The sequence below is a fragment of the Rhinoraja longicauda genome, chromosome 20 (assembly GCF_053455715.1).
Source record: "Rhinoraja longicauda isolate Sanriku21f chromosome 20, sRhiLon1.1, whole genome shotgun sequence".
NCBI classification, from domain to species: Eukaryota; Metazoa; Chordata; class Chondrichthyes; order Rajiformes; family Arhynchobatidae; genus Rhinoraja; species Rhinoraja longicauda.
In genome coordinates this window covers 16,315,972-16,338,831 of record NC_135972.1, presented here as the reverse complement: position 1 = coordinate 16,338,831, position 22,860 = coordinate 16,315,972, and the positions used below count along the sequence as shown (strand labels likewise).

The following is a 22,860-nucleotide window of genomic DNA, read 5'->3' as shown; positions in this document are numbered from 1 at the left end:
CAAAGGCGTGCAGGTTTGTAGGTTTATTGGCTTGGTGTATGTGTAAAATTGTCCCAAGTGTGCGTGTAGGACAGTGTTAGTGTGCGGGGATCGCTGGTCGGCGCTGACTCGTTGGGCCGAATGTCCTGTTTCCGCGCTGTATCTCGCTAAACTAAAGATAGATAGATTTTTGATTAGTACAGGTGTTGGAGGTTATGGGGAGAAGGCAGGAGAATGGGATTGGTGGGAAAGATAGATCAGCCATGATTGAATGGCGAAGTAGACTTGATGGGCCGAATGGCCTCATTCTCATCCTATCACTTATGCCTTATGGCCTTCGCTTACCAGATGTGGGAGGAAACCGGGGCAAGCGTGCAAACTCCACGCAGACAGCGCCAGAATGCAGGATTGGACCCAGGTCCCTGGATCAATACTAACTGCCACAGCACAACAGAAAGAGCTGGTGGTATTTCGTGCCAATGATCTGCTGCTGTCACTGGTGCGATTATTCTCTCCTGGGCTGTAGTTGATTCCTCCACTTAGAAGGCGCTGATTGACGTGCGTTCCCCACAGCACGCTGCACTCTCTGATTTCTGCACCTCATCCTTCTCCCAGAGGTGTATCTTGGTCAGTCCGGATGAGAAGGAGATTGGCGGACCAAGGTGGGAAATGACAGCTCATTGTCGAGGAGTCTGCGATCCATTCAGTTCCTCAAGGGACGTCCCACGCCATCTGCAGCTGTCAGGATGAATTCGGAGAAGTGTGCATCAGCTAATATTTAACCTGCTTACTGGAGAGTAAAGCAGCAGTGTGCTGATGGTACGGGTCTGCTAAACCAGGAGCAAGACTAGTAGTTCAGTGGCTGTATCCCACTGTGGTAATTCTCCTTTATAAAACGCTGATTGCTCTTTGAAGCTGTCCAATTGTCAAAGAGGGATACAGCACGGAAACAGGCCTATCTTGAGAGAAACGTCACCTATTCCTTTTCTCCAGAGATGCTGCCTGACCCGCTGAGTTACTCCAACATTTTGTGTCTATCTGCGGAAACAGGCCCTTCAGCCCACCAGGTCCGCACCAGCCATCAACTACCTGTTTAGACCACTCTACAATAATCCTATTTTTCATTCTCAACACATTTCCAGCAACGTCCCTGATTTTACCACTCAACCACATAGTCGGGACAATTTACGGCAGCCAATTAACCTACCAAACCCACTTCGCCTTTGGGATGTGGAAGGAAACCGGAGTGCCTGGTTGAAACACATCCAGTTATAAAAGGAGCGTGCAAACTCCACACAGACGGCACCCAAGGTCAAGATTGAGCCCGAGTAGCGGCTCTACCAGCTGTGCCACAGGAGACACAACTAATGCGGGCAATGAATCTGCCAAATTCGTCCAGTTTATCCTGTTGCTGTCTGACCTCAGTTGTTATTATGAAGAACACAGTGATGTGAATAGACGTTTCTGGCAGAAGGGAGAGGGAAAGTCCGTGTCCAGCAGCAGAACGCAGTTCATGGGTTTCAGATAATTCAGCGTAAAAGCGGAGGGGTGGAAAGAAGACACCTTCTGCAGTTGTACAGGGCCTTAGTGAGACCGCACCTGGTGTACTGTGTGCAGTTTTGGTCTCCAAATTTGAGGAAGGATATTCTTGCTGTTGAGGGCGTGCAGCATAGGTTTACTAGGTTAATTCCCGGAATGGCGGGACTGTCATATGTTGAAAGACTGGAGCAACTAGGCTTGTATGCACTGGAATTTAGAAGGATGAGAGGGGATCTTATCGAAACATATAAGATTATTAAGGGGTTGGACACATTAGAGGCAGGAAACATGTTCCCAATGTTGGGGGAGTCCAGAACCAGGGGCCACAGTTTAAGAATAAGGGGTAGGTCATTTAGAACAGAGATGAGGAAAAACTTTTTCAGTCAGAGAGTTGTGAATTTGTGGAATTCTCTGCCTCAGAGGGCAGTGGAGGCCAATTCTCTGAATACTTTCAAGAGAGAGCTAGATAGAGCTCTTAAGGATAGCGGAGTCAGGGGGTATGGGGAGAAAGCAGGAACGGGGTACTGATTGAGAATGATCAGCCATGATCACATTGAATGGCGGTGCTGGCTCGAAGGGCCGAATGGCCCCCTCCTGCACCTATTGTCTATTGTCTATTGAAATGGGCCAAATGGCCTAAATCTGCTCCTATGTCTTATGATCTGGTGATCCACTTGTTCAAGAAGGGAGGAAGACAAAAAGCAGGAAGCCAAAGGCCCGTTAGCAAAGGCCTACTTCTGCACCTATTGTCTATTGTCTATTGTCTATTGTAAGACACTATTATGGCCGTAAGCTTGGCAGCACTGGCAGAAAAGGTGGTGAGTGCAGGTACGAGCTTTCAAAAGGTAGCTAGAGCTTCATATTAACATGAGACGAAGAAAGAGTGGGCGAAAGAAACCTCAGGAGCGTCCACAATGGCCCACGTCCCCATTAGGGCCACCTTCACCGTGCATCAAAGGCCAAGTGCACCAGAGGCAGCTGGTGAAGGGCAATTAGAACAGAGTTGGTTTCCCCCAGGCACTCTGGTTTCCCCTCATGTCCCAAAGGCAAGTGCAGTGGTAGGTTAACTGGCTGCACCGCCCGCACTGATCACCTCTTGTTCACCAGCTCTTCACTTACCCTTCCACAGGCTGAACCTGCCCGGCATCCTGAGATCAGTTACATCAGCAACACTAAGCTGAACTGTGCGCCAAGCAGGCGACTGTGAACTGGCAGAGTCTGTAACCTGGTTACAGGTATGTCCTCTGCAGGTGGTTGATCCGACGGCTGATATTTCTGTACTGACGAGACTGTGCTACACTCTTACCTATTCCGTCCAGGTCTCCAGAGAACCGTCCTCCCCTCTTTGAGGGACCTAACCTCACCCCCAATCCCAACCTCTGACTCCTGAGGAGGCCCCTTTCGAAATGAAGATGATTACACGGCTGTGTATTGGAGCGGCAGCCTCAGTTTCCACTGATTAATCATTGCTTCCGCGCGACAGAGCAATCTGCAAGTCCTCTGCTGTTTTAGCTCCCCTGCAGTGTAACAACTTGTTTACAACTTGATTGAAAGCAGCCCTGCTCAGGAGTGAGAGAGGGGAAAAAATAGATTACTCCAATTCATGCATGCTTGCCACCAGTTACCTGATGGGGATTACACACAACAGTTGGTCAGGAGACTCACCCACCGTGTGTTCACATTATACTGCCATCTGCAGAGTTTTGCACGGCTGACCCAATTAGGGCAGCACTTCCTACCTTCCAGTCCCCATAGAGTTGGGTTAGATTAGTTTATTTTCACGTGTACTGAGGTACAGTGAAAAGCTTTTGTTGCGTGCTAACCAGCCAGCAGAAAGACAATACATGATTACAAGCGATCCATTTACAGTGTATAGATACATGATAAGGGTAGGAAGGTACTACACATTCAGACTGAAGAAGGGTCTCGACCCGAAACATCACCCATTCCTTCTCTCCAGAGATGCTGCCCGTCCAGCATTTTGTGTCTATCTTCATGATAAGGGAATAACGTTTAGTGCAAGGTAAAGCCAGCAAAGTCCGATCAAGGATAGTCCGAGGGTCAATAAAGAGGTAGATGGTAGTTCAGCACTGCTCCCTGGTTGTGGTAGGTTGATCAAGGTAGGCCTTGACAGGCAGGGGAGCTTGAATGGTCGGTGAAGTGAGGGGGGAAGAAACAGCAATTTGTCATCAGGGGGTTGGGAGATGGAAACGATTCACACCATCTGGGGCAACCGTCGGGGTGTACTAGTGAGAAACTCATCACCTGTTAGTAAGTCTGATTCCATTAACGCAAGAGAAACAGTGAAATATAATCAGATCTGAAGAAGGGTTCTGACCCAAAACTTCACCTATTCCTTTTCTCCTGAGATGCTGCCTGACCCGTTGAGTGACTCCAGCATTTTGTGTCTACCTTTGGTATAATCCAGCATCTGCAGTTCCTCCCTACACAAAATATAATTGGTACTGGATTATTATTGTCCTGTGTACGAACATACAGTGGAAAAACTTTTCCTTGCTTGCTATCAGGCACATCTCAGCTAACATGAGTGCAATCGTGGCATATATAAGTGCAACAGGGACTGCAAAGTAAAAATAAGCAGAATGTAGTGTTACAGTCACAGAGAAAACCCAGAGTTTAAAATGTGTAAGGGTCGCATTGAGGTAGATTGGAATATCAGGGTGATATGATGAGAATGGTTAACATGTCAGGTTAATGAATTAATCTAAGGCTGGCAAATAAGGTGACGGGGAAAGCTTTGCAGAAGTTGATGAATTGCACAGCATTAGCATCACAGCTCACGGTAGAATGGTTCCAATCAATGGGATGCATACTTGGATGGGTATAAATCATTTAGATGAGGCCATGAAGGCACTGCAGCAGTATATTTCAACTTCAGTAGGAGGGCATACGTGAGAGAGGATACCAAGTCAGGAAGGACAAGCGTAGAACTATTTTGACGACTGAGGTCAACTCTTCTGGGGAGGGCTTGCTACAGATTCTCAGGCCAACAGGGTGGCGCCAAGTGGGTTCAATCCCAACCTCAGGTGAATGCTCTCCCTTTGACGGGTGGATTTCCTTCAGGTGCTCAGGTTTCCTCACACATACGCACGGTGGTGCAGCGGTAGAGTTGCTGCCTCACAGCGCCAGAGACCCGAGTTCGATCCTGACTATGGGAGCTGTCTGCACGGAGTTTGTACGTTCTCCCCGCGACCTGCGTGGGTTTTCTCCGGGACCTCCGGTTTCCTCCCACACTCCAAAGAAGTAGAGGTTTGTAGGCTAATTGGCTTGGTAAAATTGTAAACTGCCCCTCGTGGGCGTAGGATATTGTTTGTGTACACGGATTGCTGGTCGACGCGGACTTGGTGTTTCCGCGCTGTGTCTCCAAACAAAAAAAACTAAACATACCAAAGATGTGCAGATTGGTAGGTTAATTGGTTGCTGTAAATTCCCCTTGGTGGGTCGGGGAGAGTTGATGTGAATGTAGGGAAAATAAAATGGGATTAGTGTTGAGGAATGTTCACGGTCAGTGTAATCTTGGTAGCTTGCATCTCCCCATGACTCATGTCCCTGGTACATGTGACAATAATAAGCCTGAACTTAAACCAAAGGTCAAATCTCTGATCCGCAATTGTATGATAAGGGACCAGCTGCAATAGTTTATGAGCAATTATTTGGGACAATAATGCCTCCACTGAAAGACAGGCAGGGCAGTTGTAGAGACAGGAGTATGTTTTGTGTCTCAGTTTGTATCAGAGGCAAAAAAGTGGAGAAAATATCCGTCAGCCGATGGAACAGTAGGCACTTCAATTCTCCAGTGCAAAGTGAAAGTCATCGATCATTTTGTGATCATATCAGGAAGAATTGGGTGGAAATGTCCAACATTAGAGGGCATACCCACCTATAAGGTGAGAGGGGGAACATTTCAGAGATGTGTGGGATGTTTTTTACACAGAGAGTGATGGGGGCCTGGAACGCATTGCCAGGGGATTAAACACCAATTGTGGTGTTTAAGGGGCTTTAAGATAGATACATGGAATTGCAAGGAATAGAGGAATATGGATCATGTACAGGCAGATGAGGTCAGTGTAGCTTGGCATCATGTTTGGCACAAACATTGTGGGCCGAAGGGCCCATTCCTGTGCTGTACTGTTCTATGTAATTGCCAACCAAATGCTAAATATCAGCTTTGTTCACTGGATCAGTTGATGTATTGTCCCAGGCCTCCTGGAGAGTTGCCACAAGGGGATGATTCTGAAGCCTGTTACACCAATAAAGGGAGGAAATTGCAGGAATTTGGGCAGGAATCTTCCGTACAGAGATGCCAAAGAGTTGGCTTAAAATGAGAGAAAAGCAAAAATGTCTCTAATTTGAAAGCAAGGAGAACAAAGATAGTATAGATTTGCAACACAGAAGGAGAAAACCAATGGGGTGTTTTGGTGAGTAGAGGGCAAAAGGGTGGGCTTGAATATTCATGATAAGTGAATAAGGGGTGAATATTTATCTTGTGGCATGGACACAGAAAGAAGTAAAACCAGGTAGAGACTGGGGTTTGGCCGGTGTAGATCCAATAAAATGGTCGCCGATGGCCTTAATTGTGCTCAAGCGAGAGGAGATTTGGTAAGAAGGTTCTCAAGACCAACGGGGTGAAGAGTTTATGTAGAGGAAAAGATTATGTGAGGACTGGAGACAGTGAACTGGAAAAGAGTGTAGGAAGGAACTGCAAATGCTGGTTTAAACTGAAGATAGACCCAAAAACCTGGAGTAACTCAGTGGGACAGGCAGCATCTCTGGAGAGAAGGAAGATCATCGTTTCGCTGAATACCTTTACTCAGTCCGCCTAGACCTACCTGATCTCCAAGTTGCTAAACCCTTTAATTCCCATTCCCTCACTGACTTTTCTGTCCTCGGTCTTCTCCATTGTCAGAGTGAGGTTAAACGCAAATTGGAGGAACAGCATCTCATATTTCATTTGGGCAGCTTACAGCCCAGTGGTATGAGTATTGATTTCTCTGACTTCAAGTAACCCCTGCATTCCCTCTCCCTCCATCCCTCCCCCACCCAAGCTGCACCAGCGTCTCGTTTTCACCCAACAAACAGCTAACAATGGCCTGTTTCCTTTATCATTGTTACTTTTTGCATATCTTTATTTCATTGTTCTTTATCTCTCTACATCATCGTCTATATCTCTTGTTTAGCGTTCCCCTGACTAGTCTGAAGAAGGGTCCCGAAATGTCACCCATTCCTTTCTCCAGAGATGCTGCATGTCCCGCTGAGTTACTCCAACTTACTTGTGTCTCACTGGAGAAGCGTGATGAGTTGGGATGGAGGGGTATCAGTGAGAAGATAGTGTAGTGTGTAGTCTGTCGTGTGAGGGACAGGAATGGTGGAAGCTTGGGTTGAGACTTGGATGAGGCAAGCGGAATGGTACAAGAAGAAATGCTGGAATGGGGAGATGGGTCCAGGTGGTCAGAGTGGGGGGGGGGGGTCAGTGACAAAAGGCCAGCTGCTTGAAGATATGACCAGTGGGAAGGCTTTAGAGAGTGGTGAGGTGCCGCCAGCATTGGGCCAGGTTTCAGTCTAAACGAAAAAGTTAATCCATTCATCCGCAGCAAGATCATAGCTTATTAAAGCCTGGATGTGTGAGCATTTTGAAGGGCGTAGGTAGGTGGATGGATGGATAGGAAGGTATGTATTGACTCAAAGATATGGTGAAAATGCATCACATTACAATAAGGGCTGACAGCAGTGAATGATGTGTACATCTCTCCAGTTCTTTATAATGAGCGTATGCTGGAACCATTACTGCTCCACTTGCTGCAGCGCCTCTGGGTTTCAGATGCCAGTTGGTTGTTTCAATTCCGATCAGTGGAGTCTTTATCCCCAGCACTGACTTCCTTTCACATTCAGATTGAGTCTTGGGTCCAAATTTATTTCTTCCCCGAGGGGGACAAAATGCAAGGCAAACAATTTCCATTTGTGTCCAATTTGTGCATCTCTTTGACAGCTGCTCAGCCACTTTGTCTAATGAGGTGTATTCCCAATCACACTAGACACTTCATTCTGTGACTGAAACAATTCTCCTCACCCTAAGATCTGCCGGCCAGTTTCTCTTCACAGTCTCTTAACAGTTCACGATCGCCCTTGTGCTCACCCACCCCCAGTCCAGCAACACTTGATCCTCCATAACTTTCTTTACGATGTATCTCCAGTCCTATTTCTTTGCATCGGTATTTATGTTTGGATGTCCCCTCGTTCCATTTAGAGCTTCTCAATTCTTTTGAGGAACTTCCCCAAAACTGAGGCAATGATTGCAAAGGGTCAAAAATTGGATTACACAAGCTCAACGTTGTCATTTGCTACACAATCCAACCTCCTGGGGAAGGAAAGGTTTTGTGGCCATGGGACTTCCAAGGACTATGATTCTGGGCTCCTCCCTCTGCCCACTAAAGGCATACAGTGTGGAAACAGCCTCTTCGGCCCAACGTCTCCACACCAACCAACATGCCCCGTCTGAACCAGTCCCACCTGCCTGTGTTTGGCCCACATCCCCTCTAAAGCTATCCTATCCATGTACCTGTCCAAATGTTTCTTACATGTCGCAGTAGTATATGCCTCAACTTCCTCCTCCGGCAGCTTGTTCCCAACACACACCACCCTTTGTGTAAAATGGTACCCCTCAGGTTCCTATTTAATCTTTCCCTCCCCCTCACCTGTAAACCCATGTCCTCTGGTTCTTGATTCCCCTACTCTGGGCACAAGACACTGTGCGTTTACCTGATAGACCACCAGTGGTGACCAGATTCAAGGTGCTGCCAGCCCAGGAGATTGTGAGACGTCCTCCTCACCAGCACTAGTGTGTAACCTGGGAGAACTATTATAGTCAAGCAATAGCCTGGCGTAATCATACAATGTGCAAGATTCTCCATCACAATCCTTAGGTAGATTCAGTCACACCAGTGGTGGTGGCAGAGTGGGAGAGATTAGTCCTTGGAATTTTAAATGTTGACTTGAACCCCAATGAAGTCTTGTGATATCTAGTCAAATGGGGAAGCAAGCCCCAACTAACTCCCACCTACAACGTCTGTCTGCTGAAGACTCAGATGTTGTTTAGACTTTACTTCAGAGATACAGAGCGGAAACAGGTCCTTCAGCCCACCTGGTCCACGCCGACCAGCGATCGGCCCGTACACTAACCTACACACACTAGGGACAATTTTACAACTTACCAAAGCCAATTACCCTACAAACTCACATGTCTTTGGAGTGCGGGAGAAAATCGGAGCACCCGGAGAAAACCTGCGCGGGCATAGGGAGAACATGCAAACTCCGTACAGACAGGATCAGGATCAAACGTGGTCAGGATCAAACCTGGGTCTCTGGCGCTGTAAGGCAGCAACTTTACCGTTGCGCCACTGTGCCGCCCCTTTGTCTATCGCTTGGGAGTCGCAAGGGCAGGGCATGTACTCTGGATAGGGAACTTCGATATCAATCACCAAGGTTGGCTTGATCGCACCAGCACTGACCAAACTGGACACAACTGCCAGACTGGGTCTGCAGCAGGGAACGAGGGAACCAACATGGGGGAATAAACCTACTTGGTCTCATCCTCACCAGTCTACCCACTGTGAATGAATGTCCACGGCAATATTCACACTGCCTCTCTTTTCATTGCTGGGTCTAAGTCCTGAAACTCCTCACTGGAAGCAGTGTGAAGTTACATTCGCCAAAAAGGACTGGCATCTTTCAAAAAAGCTCTCAAATCACCTTCACAAGCATAATTAGCGGTGAACCATAAATCCTTCCTTGCTAGTGAGCCCCCGCATCTTGAATTATGAATTAAAATCTTCAGTTTATCCACTCTGAAAATTTAATGAACATCAGTTGCAGGATGTCATATTCACATAACTTTCACGTGCAGTTATCAGTGCTGAATATTTAACATACAGGATGATCTCTTGGTTGTGGGAATGTGGTTATACGTAGGTTATACGCAAATAACTGAATATGCATTAACTGCAACTTTGGGGTGAACTTTGCCTGACCTTGCAAGATCTCTCCTTTAGGATTGGAGAAGAGTGCCCAAGGTTAAAGGAATGTCCACTTTCTACCTGAGCCAGGTTTTCCCCAGGTTATTTCGACACATCCATCCCCCTTCTGAATTTCAGGAGGAATTTCCAAACATAACAGATTTTCATTTTGTTTTTAAACTAACAGTTTGAAATGCAGCATAAGAAATGCCCTTCGAGCTAGTGCATTGCTTATCTGCAGTAAAATGCGAAATCCCCGAAATAAGGACAAAATTGCTGGGAAAACTCAGCAAGTCAGTCGGCATGGTATGTTGGCATTCATAGCAAGAGGATTTGAGTTTAGGAGCAGGGAGGTTCTGCTGCAGTTGTACAGGGCCTTGGTGAGACCGCACCTGGAGTATTGTGTGCAGTTTTGGTCTCCTAACCTGAGGAGTTCTTGCCTTAGAGGGAGTACAGAGAAGGTTCACCAGATTGATCCCTGGGATGGCGGGACTTACATATGAGGAAAGACTAGATAGACTGGGCTTGTACTCGCTGGAATTTAGAAGACTGAGAGGGGATCTTATAGAAACATATAAAATTCTTAAGGGGTTGGAGAGGCTAGATGCGGGAAGATTGTTCCCGATGTTGGAGGAGTCCAGAACCAGGGGTCACAGCTTAAGGATAAGGGGGAAGTCTTTTAGGACCGAGATGAGAAAACATTTCTTCACACAGAGAGTGGTGAGTCTGTGGAATTCTCTGCCACAGAAGGTAGTTGAGGCCAGTTCATTGGCTATATTTAAGAGGGAGTTAGATGTGGCCCTTTTTGCTAAAGGGATCAGGGGGTATGGAGAGAAGGCAGGTACAGGCTACTGAGCTGAATGATCAGCCATGATCATATTGAATGGCGGTGCAGGCTCGAAGGGCTGAATGGCCTACTCCTGCACCTATTTTCTATGTTTCTATGTTTCTATCCATAGTTATAGAAACATATTTGCACACAAGGATCTTTGAGAAAAAACATGTTAGATTTCAGTACGTGAAAAGATAGGGAGGGGTGGATAGGGACTGTCCCTGAAGAATGAGATCAAATTGGTTAGAAACCTTCTAACTTCCCAAATTAACCCATTTGGTCTCACCTTATGAGAGTAATTCCGTAAGTCCTGTCAATTCCTCCCCACCTAAAATGAACAAATGTTCTCTCTTTTCCCAACTCTGAGAAAGTTGACTTGGACACATAATGTTAACTTATTTCACTTCACAATGACGGTCTCATTCATGCTTCACTGCTCCCTCTCTCCCACCCCACCTACCCCCCTCGACACCAGTTACCCGGCCCTAGCTGGAGGCTGGGATCCAGTGACCCATCCAGCGATGCTGTCACGAGCTGGACTTTGCACACCAGAATATCAGGATCTGACTTTCCACGATCTGGCAAGCCAAGCCTGCTTCAAAGGAGCCCCAACACTTTAAGGTGAGCTGACTTACAGGGAGTACGGAGGCAGGAAACATGTTCCCAATGTTGGGGGAGTCCAGAACAAGGGGCCACAGTTTAAGAATAAGGGGTAGGGCATTTAGAACGGAGATGAGGAAGAACTTTTTCAGTCAGAGAGTGGTGAAGGTGTGGAATTCTCTGCCTCAGAAGGCAGTGGAGGCCAGTTCGTTGGATGCTTTCAAGAGAGAGCTGGATAGAGCTCTTAAGGATAGCGGAGTGAGGGGGTATGGGGAGAAGGCAGGAACGGGGTACTGATTGAGAGTGATTAGCCATGATCGCATTGAATGGCGGTGCTGGCTCGAAGGGCTGAATGGCCTACTCCTGCACCTATTGTCTATTGTCTATTGTCTATTGTCTATTGAGTGCATTCAGCACTGGATAGAGTTTAGAGTTTAGTTTAGAGACACAGCCTGGAAAAAGGCCATTTGGCCATTTGGCCATCGATCACCTGTTCACACTAGTTCTATGTTAGACTGTTTTCACATACACTCCTTACATACTAGGGACAGTTTATAGAGGCCAATTAACCTACAAACCCGCATATCTTTGGAATGTGGGAGGAAACCGGAGCACCCGGAGGAAACCCACATAGTCACAAGGAGAATGTGCAAATGTTACACCGCCAACACCTGAGGTCAGGATTGAACCCAGGTCTCTGGTGCTACGAGGCAGCAGCTCTACCAGTTGCTCCACCGTATCACCCAAAGGGCACACATTTTAACGCAAAATGGTCTGAGAAACCTGGAAACTTTTCATCCAAAATACCACGAAAGTTGGTGAATTACTGGATATCAATTGGGAGTTTCAAGTGTAAGATAGATACATTTTGGCAGGTGGGTAATTGAATTTGAGGTTTGAATCAGTCTTGACCTAACCGACTGTCAGGGCAGACCTGAGGGCTTGAGTGACCATGTTTTGGATGAGCAAGCATTCTGCGGCTGTCTTTAATTACAGTTTCCACAACCCATTGTCTGCCCAAGTCCTTATCTGAAGACTTGCCTCGGGTCGATCTGACTCTGCTCTGTCTCATGTGAGATGGAACTTAAACACGACCGGCCTCAGAATAAATGACACTGCAAAAATGACGTCTTTGAGAACATTCACCTTCCCCAGTGATTTACAACATCAAAAATTTAATTCCACTGTGTACCTGACACCAGCCGCTTCCCCAGATTCAATCTCCTGCCTCCCATGCCAACTTCTTTATGCCGCTTGTCAGCTGAATATTGCAAGTCGAACAGAGAAATAATCAGAAAAAAAAAGAAATCAAACTGCACTTGATCAATGGGACAATAGGTGTGACCTGACGGTGTGATGTCAGTCTGCGGCCTGTGGGCATGTAATAAGTCCATACAAATGTCCTTAACTTTCTCTTTGGGTAAGCACTTTTTCAGCCTGGCGCGTGACTGATAATCAGTAGCGCCATGGAGATGAAGGTGTCTGAGTGAAAACAGTCAACTGCCATTTAAAGAGAATAAAATGGGCGTGGAAGATTAGGACTGGAGACCATTCGGCCCTTTGAGCCATCGCCACTATTCATCTGGGAGAGATGAAGGTGCCTGAGTGAGATCGTCAATGGCCATTTTGAAGAACAATACCTCATATTCTGCCCAGGTAGTCCTCATCTCAATGGTATGAATGTAGAATTTCCCCATTTCAGGTAACCCACATTCCCTTTCTCTTTCCCTTTCCCATTCCCTTTCTCTCTCCCTTTCCCATTCCCTTTCTCTCTCTCCTTCTGACTCTCCCAGTTTCTCTCACACCGCCCATCTTTCCACTTCCTCCCAACCACAGTTACACAGATTCTTTCTCCTCCCCCCGTTCCCATCTACCCATCGTCCGTCCGTTTTGTGGTGACCTTTCTCACCTTTCTTATGTATCAGATTCCAGAATCTGAAGCCCTTTGTTGTATCTACACTGCCTACACTGAGTGAAGGTGGGAGGTTGGGGATTAAGGGTTATCCACTCAGCTCCTAGCTCCTCACACTCATCAAAAGCCTGTGTAATAAAAGAAAAGCATGTACAATGAAACCATGCTAGCATCCTAAATATTATATTCCCTGCTGTTATCAGACTTCTGTACGGATCTCTCTCAAGCTAAGGATGTATTGCTCATCCTCCAATGTACCTTGTTGCTGCCCTTGCACTTTTTAATCTGAATTTTCTCTGTAGCTGTAACACCATATTTTGCACTTCCTGCTTCACCTGTATGGTATGAATACTTGTATGTATGGTATGATCTGCCTGCAGGCACCATATCTTGGTACAAGTGACAATAATAAGCCAATCAATATTGTAATATGGTAGATGGTCATGATCCTAGAGCATTCAGTGTGCTTCACACGCCCTTCAGAAGACTCTTTGCATTGTAGCTGGGAGAGGTGTTACTGTCTGTTGAGTCTGTATGCTGAATGATAGGGGGTGGTAGAGTAAGAAAATAACTGCAGATGCTGCTACAAATCGAAGGTATTTATTTCACAAAATGCTGGAGTAACTCAGCAGGTCAGGCAGCATCTCAGGAGAGAAGGAATGGGCGACGTTTCGGGTCGACTCCCTTCTTCAGACTGATGTCAGGGGGGCGGGACAAAGGAAGGATATAGGTGGATAGAGACAGGAAGATAGAGGGAGAACTGGGAAGGGGGATGGGAAGAGAGGGACAGAGGAACTATCTAAAGTTGGAGAAGTCGATGTTCATACCGCTGGGCTGCAAGCTGCCCAAGCGAAATATGAGGTGCTGTTCCTCCAATTTCCGGTGGGCCTCACTATGGCACTGGAGGAGGCCCATGACAGAAAGGTCAGACTGGGAGTGGGAGGAGGAGTTGAAGTGCTCAGCCACCGGGAGATCAGGTTGGTTAAGGTGGACTGAGCGAAGGTGTTGAGCGAAACGATCGCCGAGCCTGCGTTTGGTTTCGCCGATGTAAAGTAGAGTGGTGAAAGGGCAGCACTCTCAGGATCAAGAGTGTTTTATTGTCATTTCCCAGATAGAACAATGAAATTCTTACTTGCAGCAGCACAACAGAATATGTAAACATAGTAACGCTGTAAACATTACAATAAATGAGAGAGAAGAAAAAAAAGTTCAGTGTGTGTTTCTATACACACGCAGGTGCGGAGACTCCCTTCCACACCTGCAGTGTTCAGGAACGGCTGAGGGCATCGTGCATCCAGTGAAGAAAGACTGAATCGCATTGACACTCAGGGAATGAAGCAGTCCATGCCGCAAAACTGGGACAACATTCGTCTCTGGGCTGACCTAGGAAATAAGACCTATCGTCACCTGTGAGGCAGAGCTTAACCACTCCCATTTGCCTTTCCTGGCATTTACACTATTGACAGCAATTGCCATAGAAGGCTGAGGAGGTCGTCAATGGATATAGCTGCTGCACTATTCAACAAGATCTTGGCAGACCCGTTCCCTCTGCACCGCCTACCTTCACTAAGGGGCGGCAGTCGTAGAGTTGCTGCTTTACTGTGCCAGAGACCCGGGTTCAATCTATGGGTATTGCCATGGGTGCTGTCTGTATGGAGTTTGTACGTTCTCATCGTGACCACATGGGATTTCTCCGGGTGCTCCAGTTTCCTCCCACACTCCAAAGACATACAGGTTTGTAGGTTAATTGGCTTCGGTAAAAATCGCAAATTGTCCCTAGTGTGTGTAGGATAGTATTAGTATATGGAGATTGCTGGTCGGCACAGAGTCGGTGGGCCAAAGGGCCTGTTTCCGTGCCGCATCACTAAAGTAAACTAGACCCAATTTCCCCGGACTCACTTGTAGTCTAAACAATATTGATTTTGTCTTGACTGTATTCAACGACTGATCCATCACCCCTCTTGGGCAAAGAATTCCTAAGATTCGCCACCTTCTGTGTGAAGTGTTGTTTTCTTATCAGTTGAAGCTGGACTCCTTCCAAGTTCCACACAATTGGCCCAGTGAAAAACAGCTATCACCCCTTGTCTATGTGGTGCTTCCTTCAAAGTCTGAGCAAACAGTGTGGGCCATTGTCCCTGGGTAGTTGGCACCTGAAAATACTTCCACCACAACTCAGTGTGAGCATATCTCCAGTCTAAACCCCACTGCAGAAGCGTCCACTCCGTGTCTGAGCTGGTGACTGGGAACGTCAGTCCAAGCGAAAGGTGTCTTCTTCCTCCTGGCCCTGTTCAAATGTTCATAAGTTCTAGGAGCAGAATTAGGCCATTCGGCCCATCAAGTCTACTCCGTCATTCAATCATGGCTGATCTACATTTCCCTCTCAACCCCATTCTACCCCCCCCCCCCTCCCCCACCCCACCACACCCTGCCCCCTTATGTGCAGCAACGGAAAGACCCTTCCGTTGAAGTGTGGTCCTCCCCCACAGGGCCTTGGCGTTGGCTGCACCGAGCTTCAGTGCGTCCCTCAGCACGTACTCCTGCAGTCTGGAGCGGGCCAGTCGACAACATTCCCTGACGGGCATCTCACTCTGCTGGGAGGTCAACAAAGTTCGGGCAGACCTAAGAACATCTTTCACCAAGTTGATGACCTTCCAGCAGCATTTGAAGTCCATCTCCGAATGTGTCCCTGGGAACAGCCCGTAGATCAGAGAGTCATCTGTCACGGAGCAGTTCAGGATAAACCGTGACAAGGACCCTTCCCTTCGAAGCATGGTCAAGGGCCAGCCATAGTGTGGGACTGGAGGCAGGCTGGCCGGAGGCCATTGATTTCCTTTCCCATTTTCACCAGACGGGCGTCACAACAACCTGACAGCTCTTACCCAGTTTTATTGAGAACAGGATTTTATCGTTTGCAGTTAATTTGGTGTTAAGATGAATTGAAATGCTCAAACTGTCTCAGAAGGATTTGAACTCAACAACCAGTCCAATAACATAAACGTTACCTAATGCTCATACAGTAGCTTCCAGTTGGTTTCCCGTAGATAGGTCTTTATTGCAAATCTATCTGCCTGGCTTCACTTACTTTCATAAATGTAATAATACTGTCAGCAAGATACTTCATTTAATCTCTCATTTTATATTCAGCATTTAATTAATGTCAAGGCCCTAATTAAGCAGTGCTGGATTATACACAGGGGAGAAGTGTACCGTTCCATTCATTCCATGAACACTTTTATGGTCTTATGTGAGAAATTATGAGGCAGCGAGAGGTATACAAACAACATGAACCTGAGAGGCTTTAGGGAGGACAGATTTGAGCTCAGCTGCAGTGCTGACTGAGATTGGAAGGATGTTGACAGATGCAGCAAGCAAACAAATGACAGCTTGCATTATTTGTATGGTGCCGTTTGCAGAGCAAGTTGTGCCAATGATAATCAACGGGAGGCAGCCACACTGACACTTACATTAAGGGATGGTGGAAGACAATAGACAATAGACAATAGACAATAGGTGCAGGAGGAGGCCATTCGGCCCTTCGAGCCAGCACCGCCTTTCAATGTGATCATGGCTGATCATTCTCAATCAGTACCCCGTTCCTGCCTTCTCCCCTTACCCCCTGACTCCGCTATCCTTAAGAGCTCTATCCAGAATTCATTCAGAGAATGCATTCAGAGAATTGGCCTCCACTGCCTTCTGAGGCAGAGAATTCCACAGATTCACAACTCTGACTGAAAAGGTTTTTCCTCATCTCAGTTCTAAATGGCCTACCCCTTATTCTTAAACTGTGGCCCCTTGTTCTGGACTCCCCCAACATTGGGAACATGTTTCCTGCCTCTAACGTGTCCAACCCCTTAATAATCTTATACGTTTCGATAAGATCTCCTCTCAGAAGACATCTCACATCTGAAGAAGAAAGAACCCGACCTGAGACAACGTCTACCCATTTCCCACCACGGATGCTTCTTGACCCGCTGACTTCCTCCCGCAGTTTGTTTCAGGATTCCAGCATCTGCAGTCCCTTGTGTCTCGCTGAGAGATGATAGCCAACTGGAGCACTGTGTGGCAGAGCATTAATTATGTTATCTGCCCCCAGTGTATGGGTGGGTGGTAGAACCTGGGGGAGATGATGGGACTATGGGGGTGAACAATATTGGGATAATGGGCATATACTGGTCAGCATGGATTTGATGGGCCAAATGGTCTGTTTCCTTGCTAATATGTTTGTAAAGACAGAAACGGGCCCTGTTTAATGCCACACCATGGCACCACGTACAGAGTTTCTGCATAAGATCATCATAGGATCATGTGGTAGGAGTAGAATTAGGCCATTCGGCCCATCAAGTCTACTTCGCCATTCAATCATGGCTGTTCTATCTCAACACTCCTAGCCCCATTCTCCTGCCTTCTCCCCATAACCTCGTACTAATCAAGTCGCATAGCAAGCCGTCAGTGGGTATTAGAATATAAAGTTCACACCTCGGGTACTTCTGAGGGAATGTTCCCACTCTGAAGAATGTTGCAGGAACTAGTGTCAGCTTGGCCAAGTCAGTAACACTCCTGCCTTAGCATCAGAGGACACTAATCATGGCTGGCTGCTCGGGATCGAGTTGTGTTGGGAGGTGAGCCCCCCTCTGTCCTGGTTAAAGTTCTCAAGGTCTGAATGCCAGGTCCTTGGCCTGCAAAAGCTGGACTTATAACATTCAGCTGGGAGCAGGCATGGAATACACATCCCAGCCCCTCCTGAGCCTTGGGGGAGGTTATACTGGCTGACATCTTGGTACCGACGGAGTTCCTCCACTTTTGGTTGAGGGGCGGGGATTGCCTCAGCACTAGAAAGTCAGCTTCTGACATGATCAATTCTGGCCTAGAAATTACTTTTCATGACCCCATGGCCCACTCAGAAATCTATTTAATCTTGAACCTGAGCATCCTGGGAAATGTCGGAGGATGATGTGTTGGACATTTCCGTCACCTCCAATGTGATCCTTCCACCATTTACATCTTTCCATCCCCATCCCTTTCTGCCTTCTCCAGAGACCGCTCCCTCCACAATTCCTTGGTTGACTCATCCTTTCCCACCCAAACCACCCCCTCCCCACTTACTTTCCGTTTCGCTGAGCGCTTGCACTCCAGCACTTGCCAAGGCCCACTGGATCCCCATGTTGCTCACCATTTTAACCCCCCTTCCCTTTCCCATGCTGACTTTTCTGTCCTGGACCTCCTCCATTATCAGAGTGACAATAAACTTAACTTCTGGAAGAGGAAACACTCATTGCGCATTTGATGCTGAGTTCTACAATGTCAAGTGACTTGATTTGCGCCTGTATCAGTTGTCCAACTGTGATATTGGAAGACAAGGCCGGGAGTGTTTTAACCTTCTGCACAACTTGTTTATTCTTTTAGGACCTTACAATATTAAACTTGCAGGAGTAGAGGAGGCTATGGACTAAATGCTGGTAAATGGGGCTGTATAGATAAGTACAAGGGTCAGCATGGACATGGTGGGCCGAAGGGTCTGTTTCTGCACTGTACAACTCTATGACTCTCTACGACAAGCAGAGTAATCGTCCAAGCAGATCTTTTAGGGCAGCAGACGTCAGCACTGGGAGCAAGGACAATTCCCCATGAAGCTTACTGAGCCTTGCCTTCTCTCTCTCCCCCCACAGATCTCCGCCGGATGACAGCCGGATTCATGGGAATGGCAGTCGCCATCATCCTCTTTGGCTGGATAATCGGGATCCTTGGCTGCTGTTGGGATCGGGGCCTGATGCAGTACGTGGCTGGCTTACTGTTCCTCATGGGAGGTAAGGTGGTCTCTCCAGTCTTACAGTACGTGTCTCCTCATGTCTCGGGACCTGCGGATTCCACAGCAAACTTACTGCGGGCGCTGGATATATGAAAATCTGCAAACGCTCAGCAAGTCAGGAGACATCTGTGGAAGCTCAAGCTGAGTTAATGTTTCACGTTGGTAGCTTTTCATCAAATGGGGTTGAGGCGCGTGGTGAAACTGCAAGGAATAAATGCTTGTCATCGATCCTGAAAGTAAATGTATAATAAAAGTATTCATGCAGACCCGAAGGCGAAGGTTTCAAACTGAAAGATGCAGCAAACATAGAATAGACTACAAAACAACTAGAGAAGAATTCTCAGTCAAAGGCCAATGGGGTGAAGTGATCTGGGAGCCAAAGAGAGAGAGTCAATAGAAACAGGCCTTTTCAAGGAAATCATTAGAATTGAATGGATACATACATCACCACCAAAGCATGTTTTGACATCAGTAAGGCAGTTACCTCTTTGAAATCTAAAACAGAAACTCAGCAGGTCCAGCAGCACCTGTGTAGAGAGAAACATTCAGCAGTTCAGAAGGGGTTTCTCTTTCCACAGATGCTGTCCCACCTGCTGAGGTTTTCCAGCATCTTTTGTTTTCATCTCTGAGTGCTGCTGTGCAGCATAAGCTGGGCTGGTCTCTGCTGCAATGAGTCCTTAAAGTCTGAATGAGGAAGGTTGGTTTGGCCACAACAGGTTTACTTGAAGAGCTTTGGACCACCGTGGTATTGGGACTGAACTAGTAAACTCAAATTATGGGGTGCTATCTCTCTTCAGCAAGGCAAAAGATTCAGCAAAAGCTGGTAAGTTGAAGGACATTTGAATGGATAGATATCTTGGCGAAAAAAGATGGCAGATTACTGTAAAGAGCAAAATAATTTCATGTCCGTCAGTGAAGAATATCTGGACTTTTGTTCAACGTTGAATGACATCAGGTCATCTTCACGTGTGCTCCTCAGAAGACACAGGAGGCCATTCAGCCCATTGAGTCTCTGCCAGCTCACACAGCAATACCACCCCATCCTCCCTAATTTCCCTGTAACCTGTTCTACCCACATCCCCATTAACTCTCCCCAGATTTTGCCACTCACCTACACACCAGGGGCTATTTACAGTATTCAATTAAACTACCTACCCACACAGCTCTGGGAGATGGGAGGAAACTGGAGCACCCAGAGGAAACCCATGCACTCACTGAGAGAACCTGCAAACTCTAGGCAGAAAGGACTGAAGGTCACAAACATACTTAGGTTGCTGGAGTTGTGAGACAGCAGCCCTGCGAACAACAACAACATTTCCCCAATGTTTAGTTTAGTGTAGAGATACAGCGCGGAAACAGGCCCTTTCGCCCACCGAGTCCGCACCGACCAGCGATCCCTGCACACTAAGACTATCCTACACACACTAGGGACAATTTACAATGATACCAAGCCAATTAACCTACAAACCTGTATGTCTTTGGAGTGTGGGAGAAAACCAGGGAGATCCCGGAGAAAACAAACGCAGGTCACGGGGAGAACGTACAAACTCTATACAGACAAGCACCAATAGTCTGGATCGAACCCGCTGTAAGGTATCAACTGTACTGCTGCGCCTATCCTGACGCTCAACCCTGACGACCATATCACAGGAAGAAATGCTAAAGTAAACGTTTGATTTTAAAATCAGGGCCAATGCAGCTCGCGTGTGGGTTAGCAGTGGCCTAGGCCACGACGTTGAAGAGGTGCGCAGGGTGTGGATAGCACGCCGTTTCTGGATGCAGAAGGATGCATGGACAGGGTCAGTGGGTGAGTGTCCTGACCCATGGGACAGGTTTGTGGAGGCGAATCAGCTTCTCCTGCTCTCTGCACTTGTGCTCCGCGGGCTGATTGAAAACCTGCAGATGTGTTTGTCAGAGACAGCTAATGACCTGCAAAGGGCAACTGACAGAGACTTCAATCAATCAGCGCTCCGTCACCTTACAGATCCATCACTGCACAAGCAGTGAGAGACATCGGCAAAGCTCCTCCAACCAAAGCTTTGTTCAACTGACAGTCGAGAAGAAGGCAAGGTGGAGCGGTGAGTCAGTCACTGCCTCACACAGCAAGCTCGGATTCATCGGCTGCCGCTTGGTAACCGGCAGAGGAATACGGGGACACGGTGACCCTCCCATTTAGGTGAAGCACTTCCGATGGCTCCACAGAAGCTGGGCTGGGGACCCCCACTTTAGAGTAATTCCCTGCGTCCCTGTTAGCTGCAGCAGAGTGGGTTTGAAGGAGCTCCTCGGCAGGTCTGTGGAGAGCAGTGGGTGCAGGACCACCACAAACCCAGCCAGCGTTATCATGCTTCAAACCAAGAGGGAGTGTTTCATCTCAGCGTGTCGATACCAACCCGTCACCAAAGAACCAACCCCAGAATCCGTGATTGATATTTTATTATCACATGTGACATGCCACAGTGAAATTCTTTGTTTTGCCTCCCATACACAAGGTATGCAAAGAGTCGCCACATATAGGGCGCCGACAAAGTTACAAAGTATTCATTATAGTCCTCTAAAGTCCCCCTTTGTTCTCGGCGCTCCCCCCTCCACACACACCAGGACCTTCTTTGATCTTGGCACCTCCCACACGCCAGGTCCCACTTTGTTCTTTGCGCCCCCCCCCCCATGCCAGGTCCTCATCCAGATACTAACCCCAGATACTAAGACACCAAGCCCAGATACTAACCCCAAACCAAGTTATCAAACACTTGCACCATCCCAGCATCATGTACCAACCCAGAGACCAACCCATCAGCAAATAACAACCCCTGGAACCAACCTCAGGACCCAGATACCAACCCCAGATACTAATCTCAGGACCAAGATACCAGCCCCAGATACTAATCTCAGAACCCAGATACCAACCCCAGATACTAATCTCAGGACCAAGATACCAACCCCAGGTACTCACCCAGAACCCAGATTCCATCCCCTTACACCATCCCAGTACCAAATTTCACCCCTTACACCAGCCCAGCACAATATATCAACCCCAGATACCAATGCCAGTTTCCAAATGCTAGCCCCAGATTCCAATCCCAATACCCAGATACCAACTTCTGATATCACCCCGGGATCATATACCCTCAGATTGACCTCGGATACAAACCCCACCACAAACTCGACCTCAGTTATACACCCACCATGACCTCAACTTCAGATATAAACCCACCCATCCAGATGCACATTTTACTTCCACATGCCATCATCAGGTTTCCGATCTTACATCCAGACCCTGATTTCTTGATACCATCCCTATTCTGCCAGTTTCAGAGAGCAAGCACAATGCGTGTACATCAGTGCCACTGTCTGAGGATCCATCCCACCACCCAGATCTGTGCACTCTGCATCGATCCTGATGAGTGAATGAACTGAGCACCAAGGAAGATCCCTGCCCTTGGGAGCCAGGCACCACGGTACGCCTGGGTAATTTGAGATAAAGGTAATTCAGGGGTAGCCTTCAGGAAGGATAGCCTTAGAAAGACCATGACATTGTGTTATACATTCACCCTACTGTAAGAAGAATGTGATTAAGGTAGAGAGGGCGCAGAAAAAGATGTTGACAGGATTCAAGGGCAGGAGATAAAGGGAGATATTTGATAGACTGGGACTGTTTACCCTGGAGCGAAAGAGGCTGAGAGGTGACCTTATTAAATGGTTTATTAAACCATGTTGGGTATTAATAGGATGGCAACATTTTTATTCCAGCGCAGGAGTTTAAAACTTCAAGGCATACGTTTAAGGTGAGAGAGGAAAAACTTAAGGGGGACCTAATGGGTAACTTTTTCACCCAGAGGGTGTTAGGTAAGTACAATGAGGAAGTAGTAGAGGCAGGTATAATCACGATCTCCAAACAACATTTGGACTAGTGCATGAATAGGAAATGTTTAGAGGAATATGGACCAAATGCAGGCAAATGGGACTAGCTGAGGTAGTCAGCTTGATCGGCATGGATGAGTTGGGTTGAAGGGCCTGTGTCAATGCTGTGACAATGCCTGTGTCAATGTCTATGCTCATTACGTGATAAATGAGGACTGAACAAACACAGGTTAATTCTTTTAACTCTCTCCCTGACACATTGTTTTCCACATGTAAGTCCATGATTTGGACTCAGTCGCTTTTT

General features: G+C 47.3%; 1 protein-coding gene across 1 annotated transcript in view; it reads left to right on the top strand.

Annotated features, from left to right (window-relative positions):
* The window catches only part of LOC144603587 (transmembrane protein 178B-like), a 243,335-nt gene that overhangs the window by 197,681 nt on the left and 22,794 nt on the right, over window positions 1-22,860 (top strand). The window contains exon 3 of the mRNA XM_078417016.1: window positions 18,559-18,696. Within this exon, the coding sequence (XP_078273142.1) occupies window positions 18,559-18,696 (138 nt within the window). The remainder of the gene's footprint in view (window positions 1-18,558; window positions 18,697-22,860) is intronic.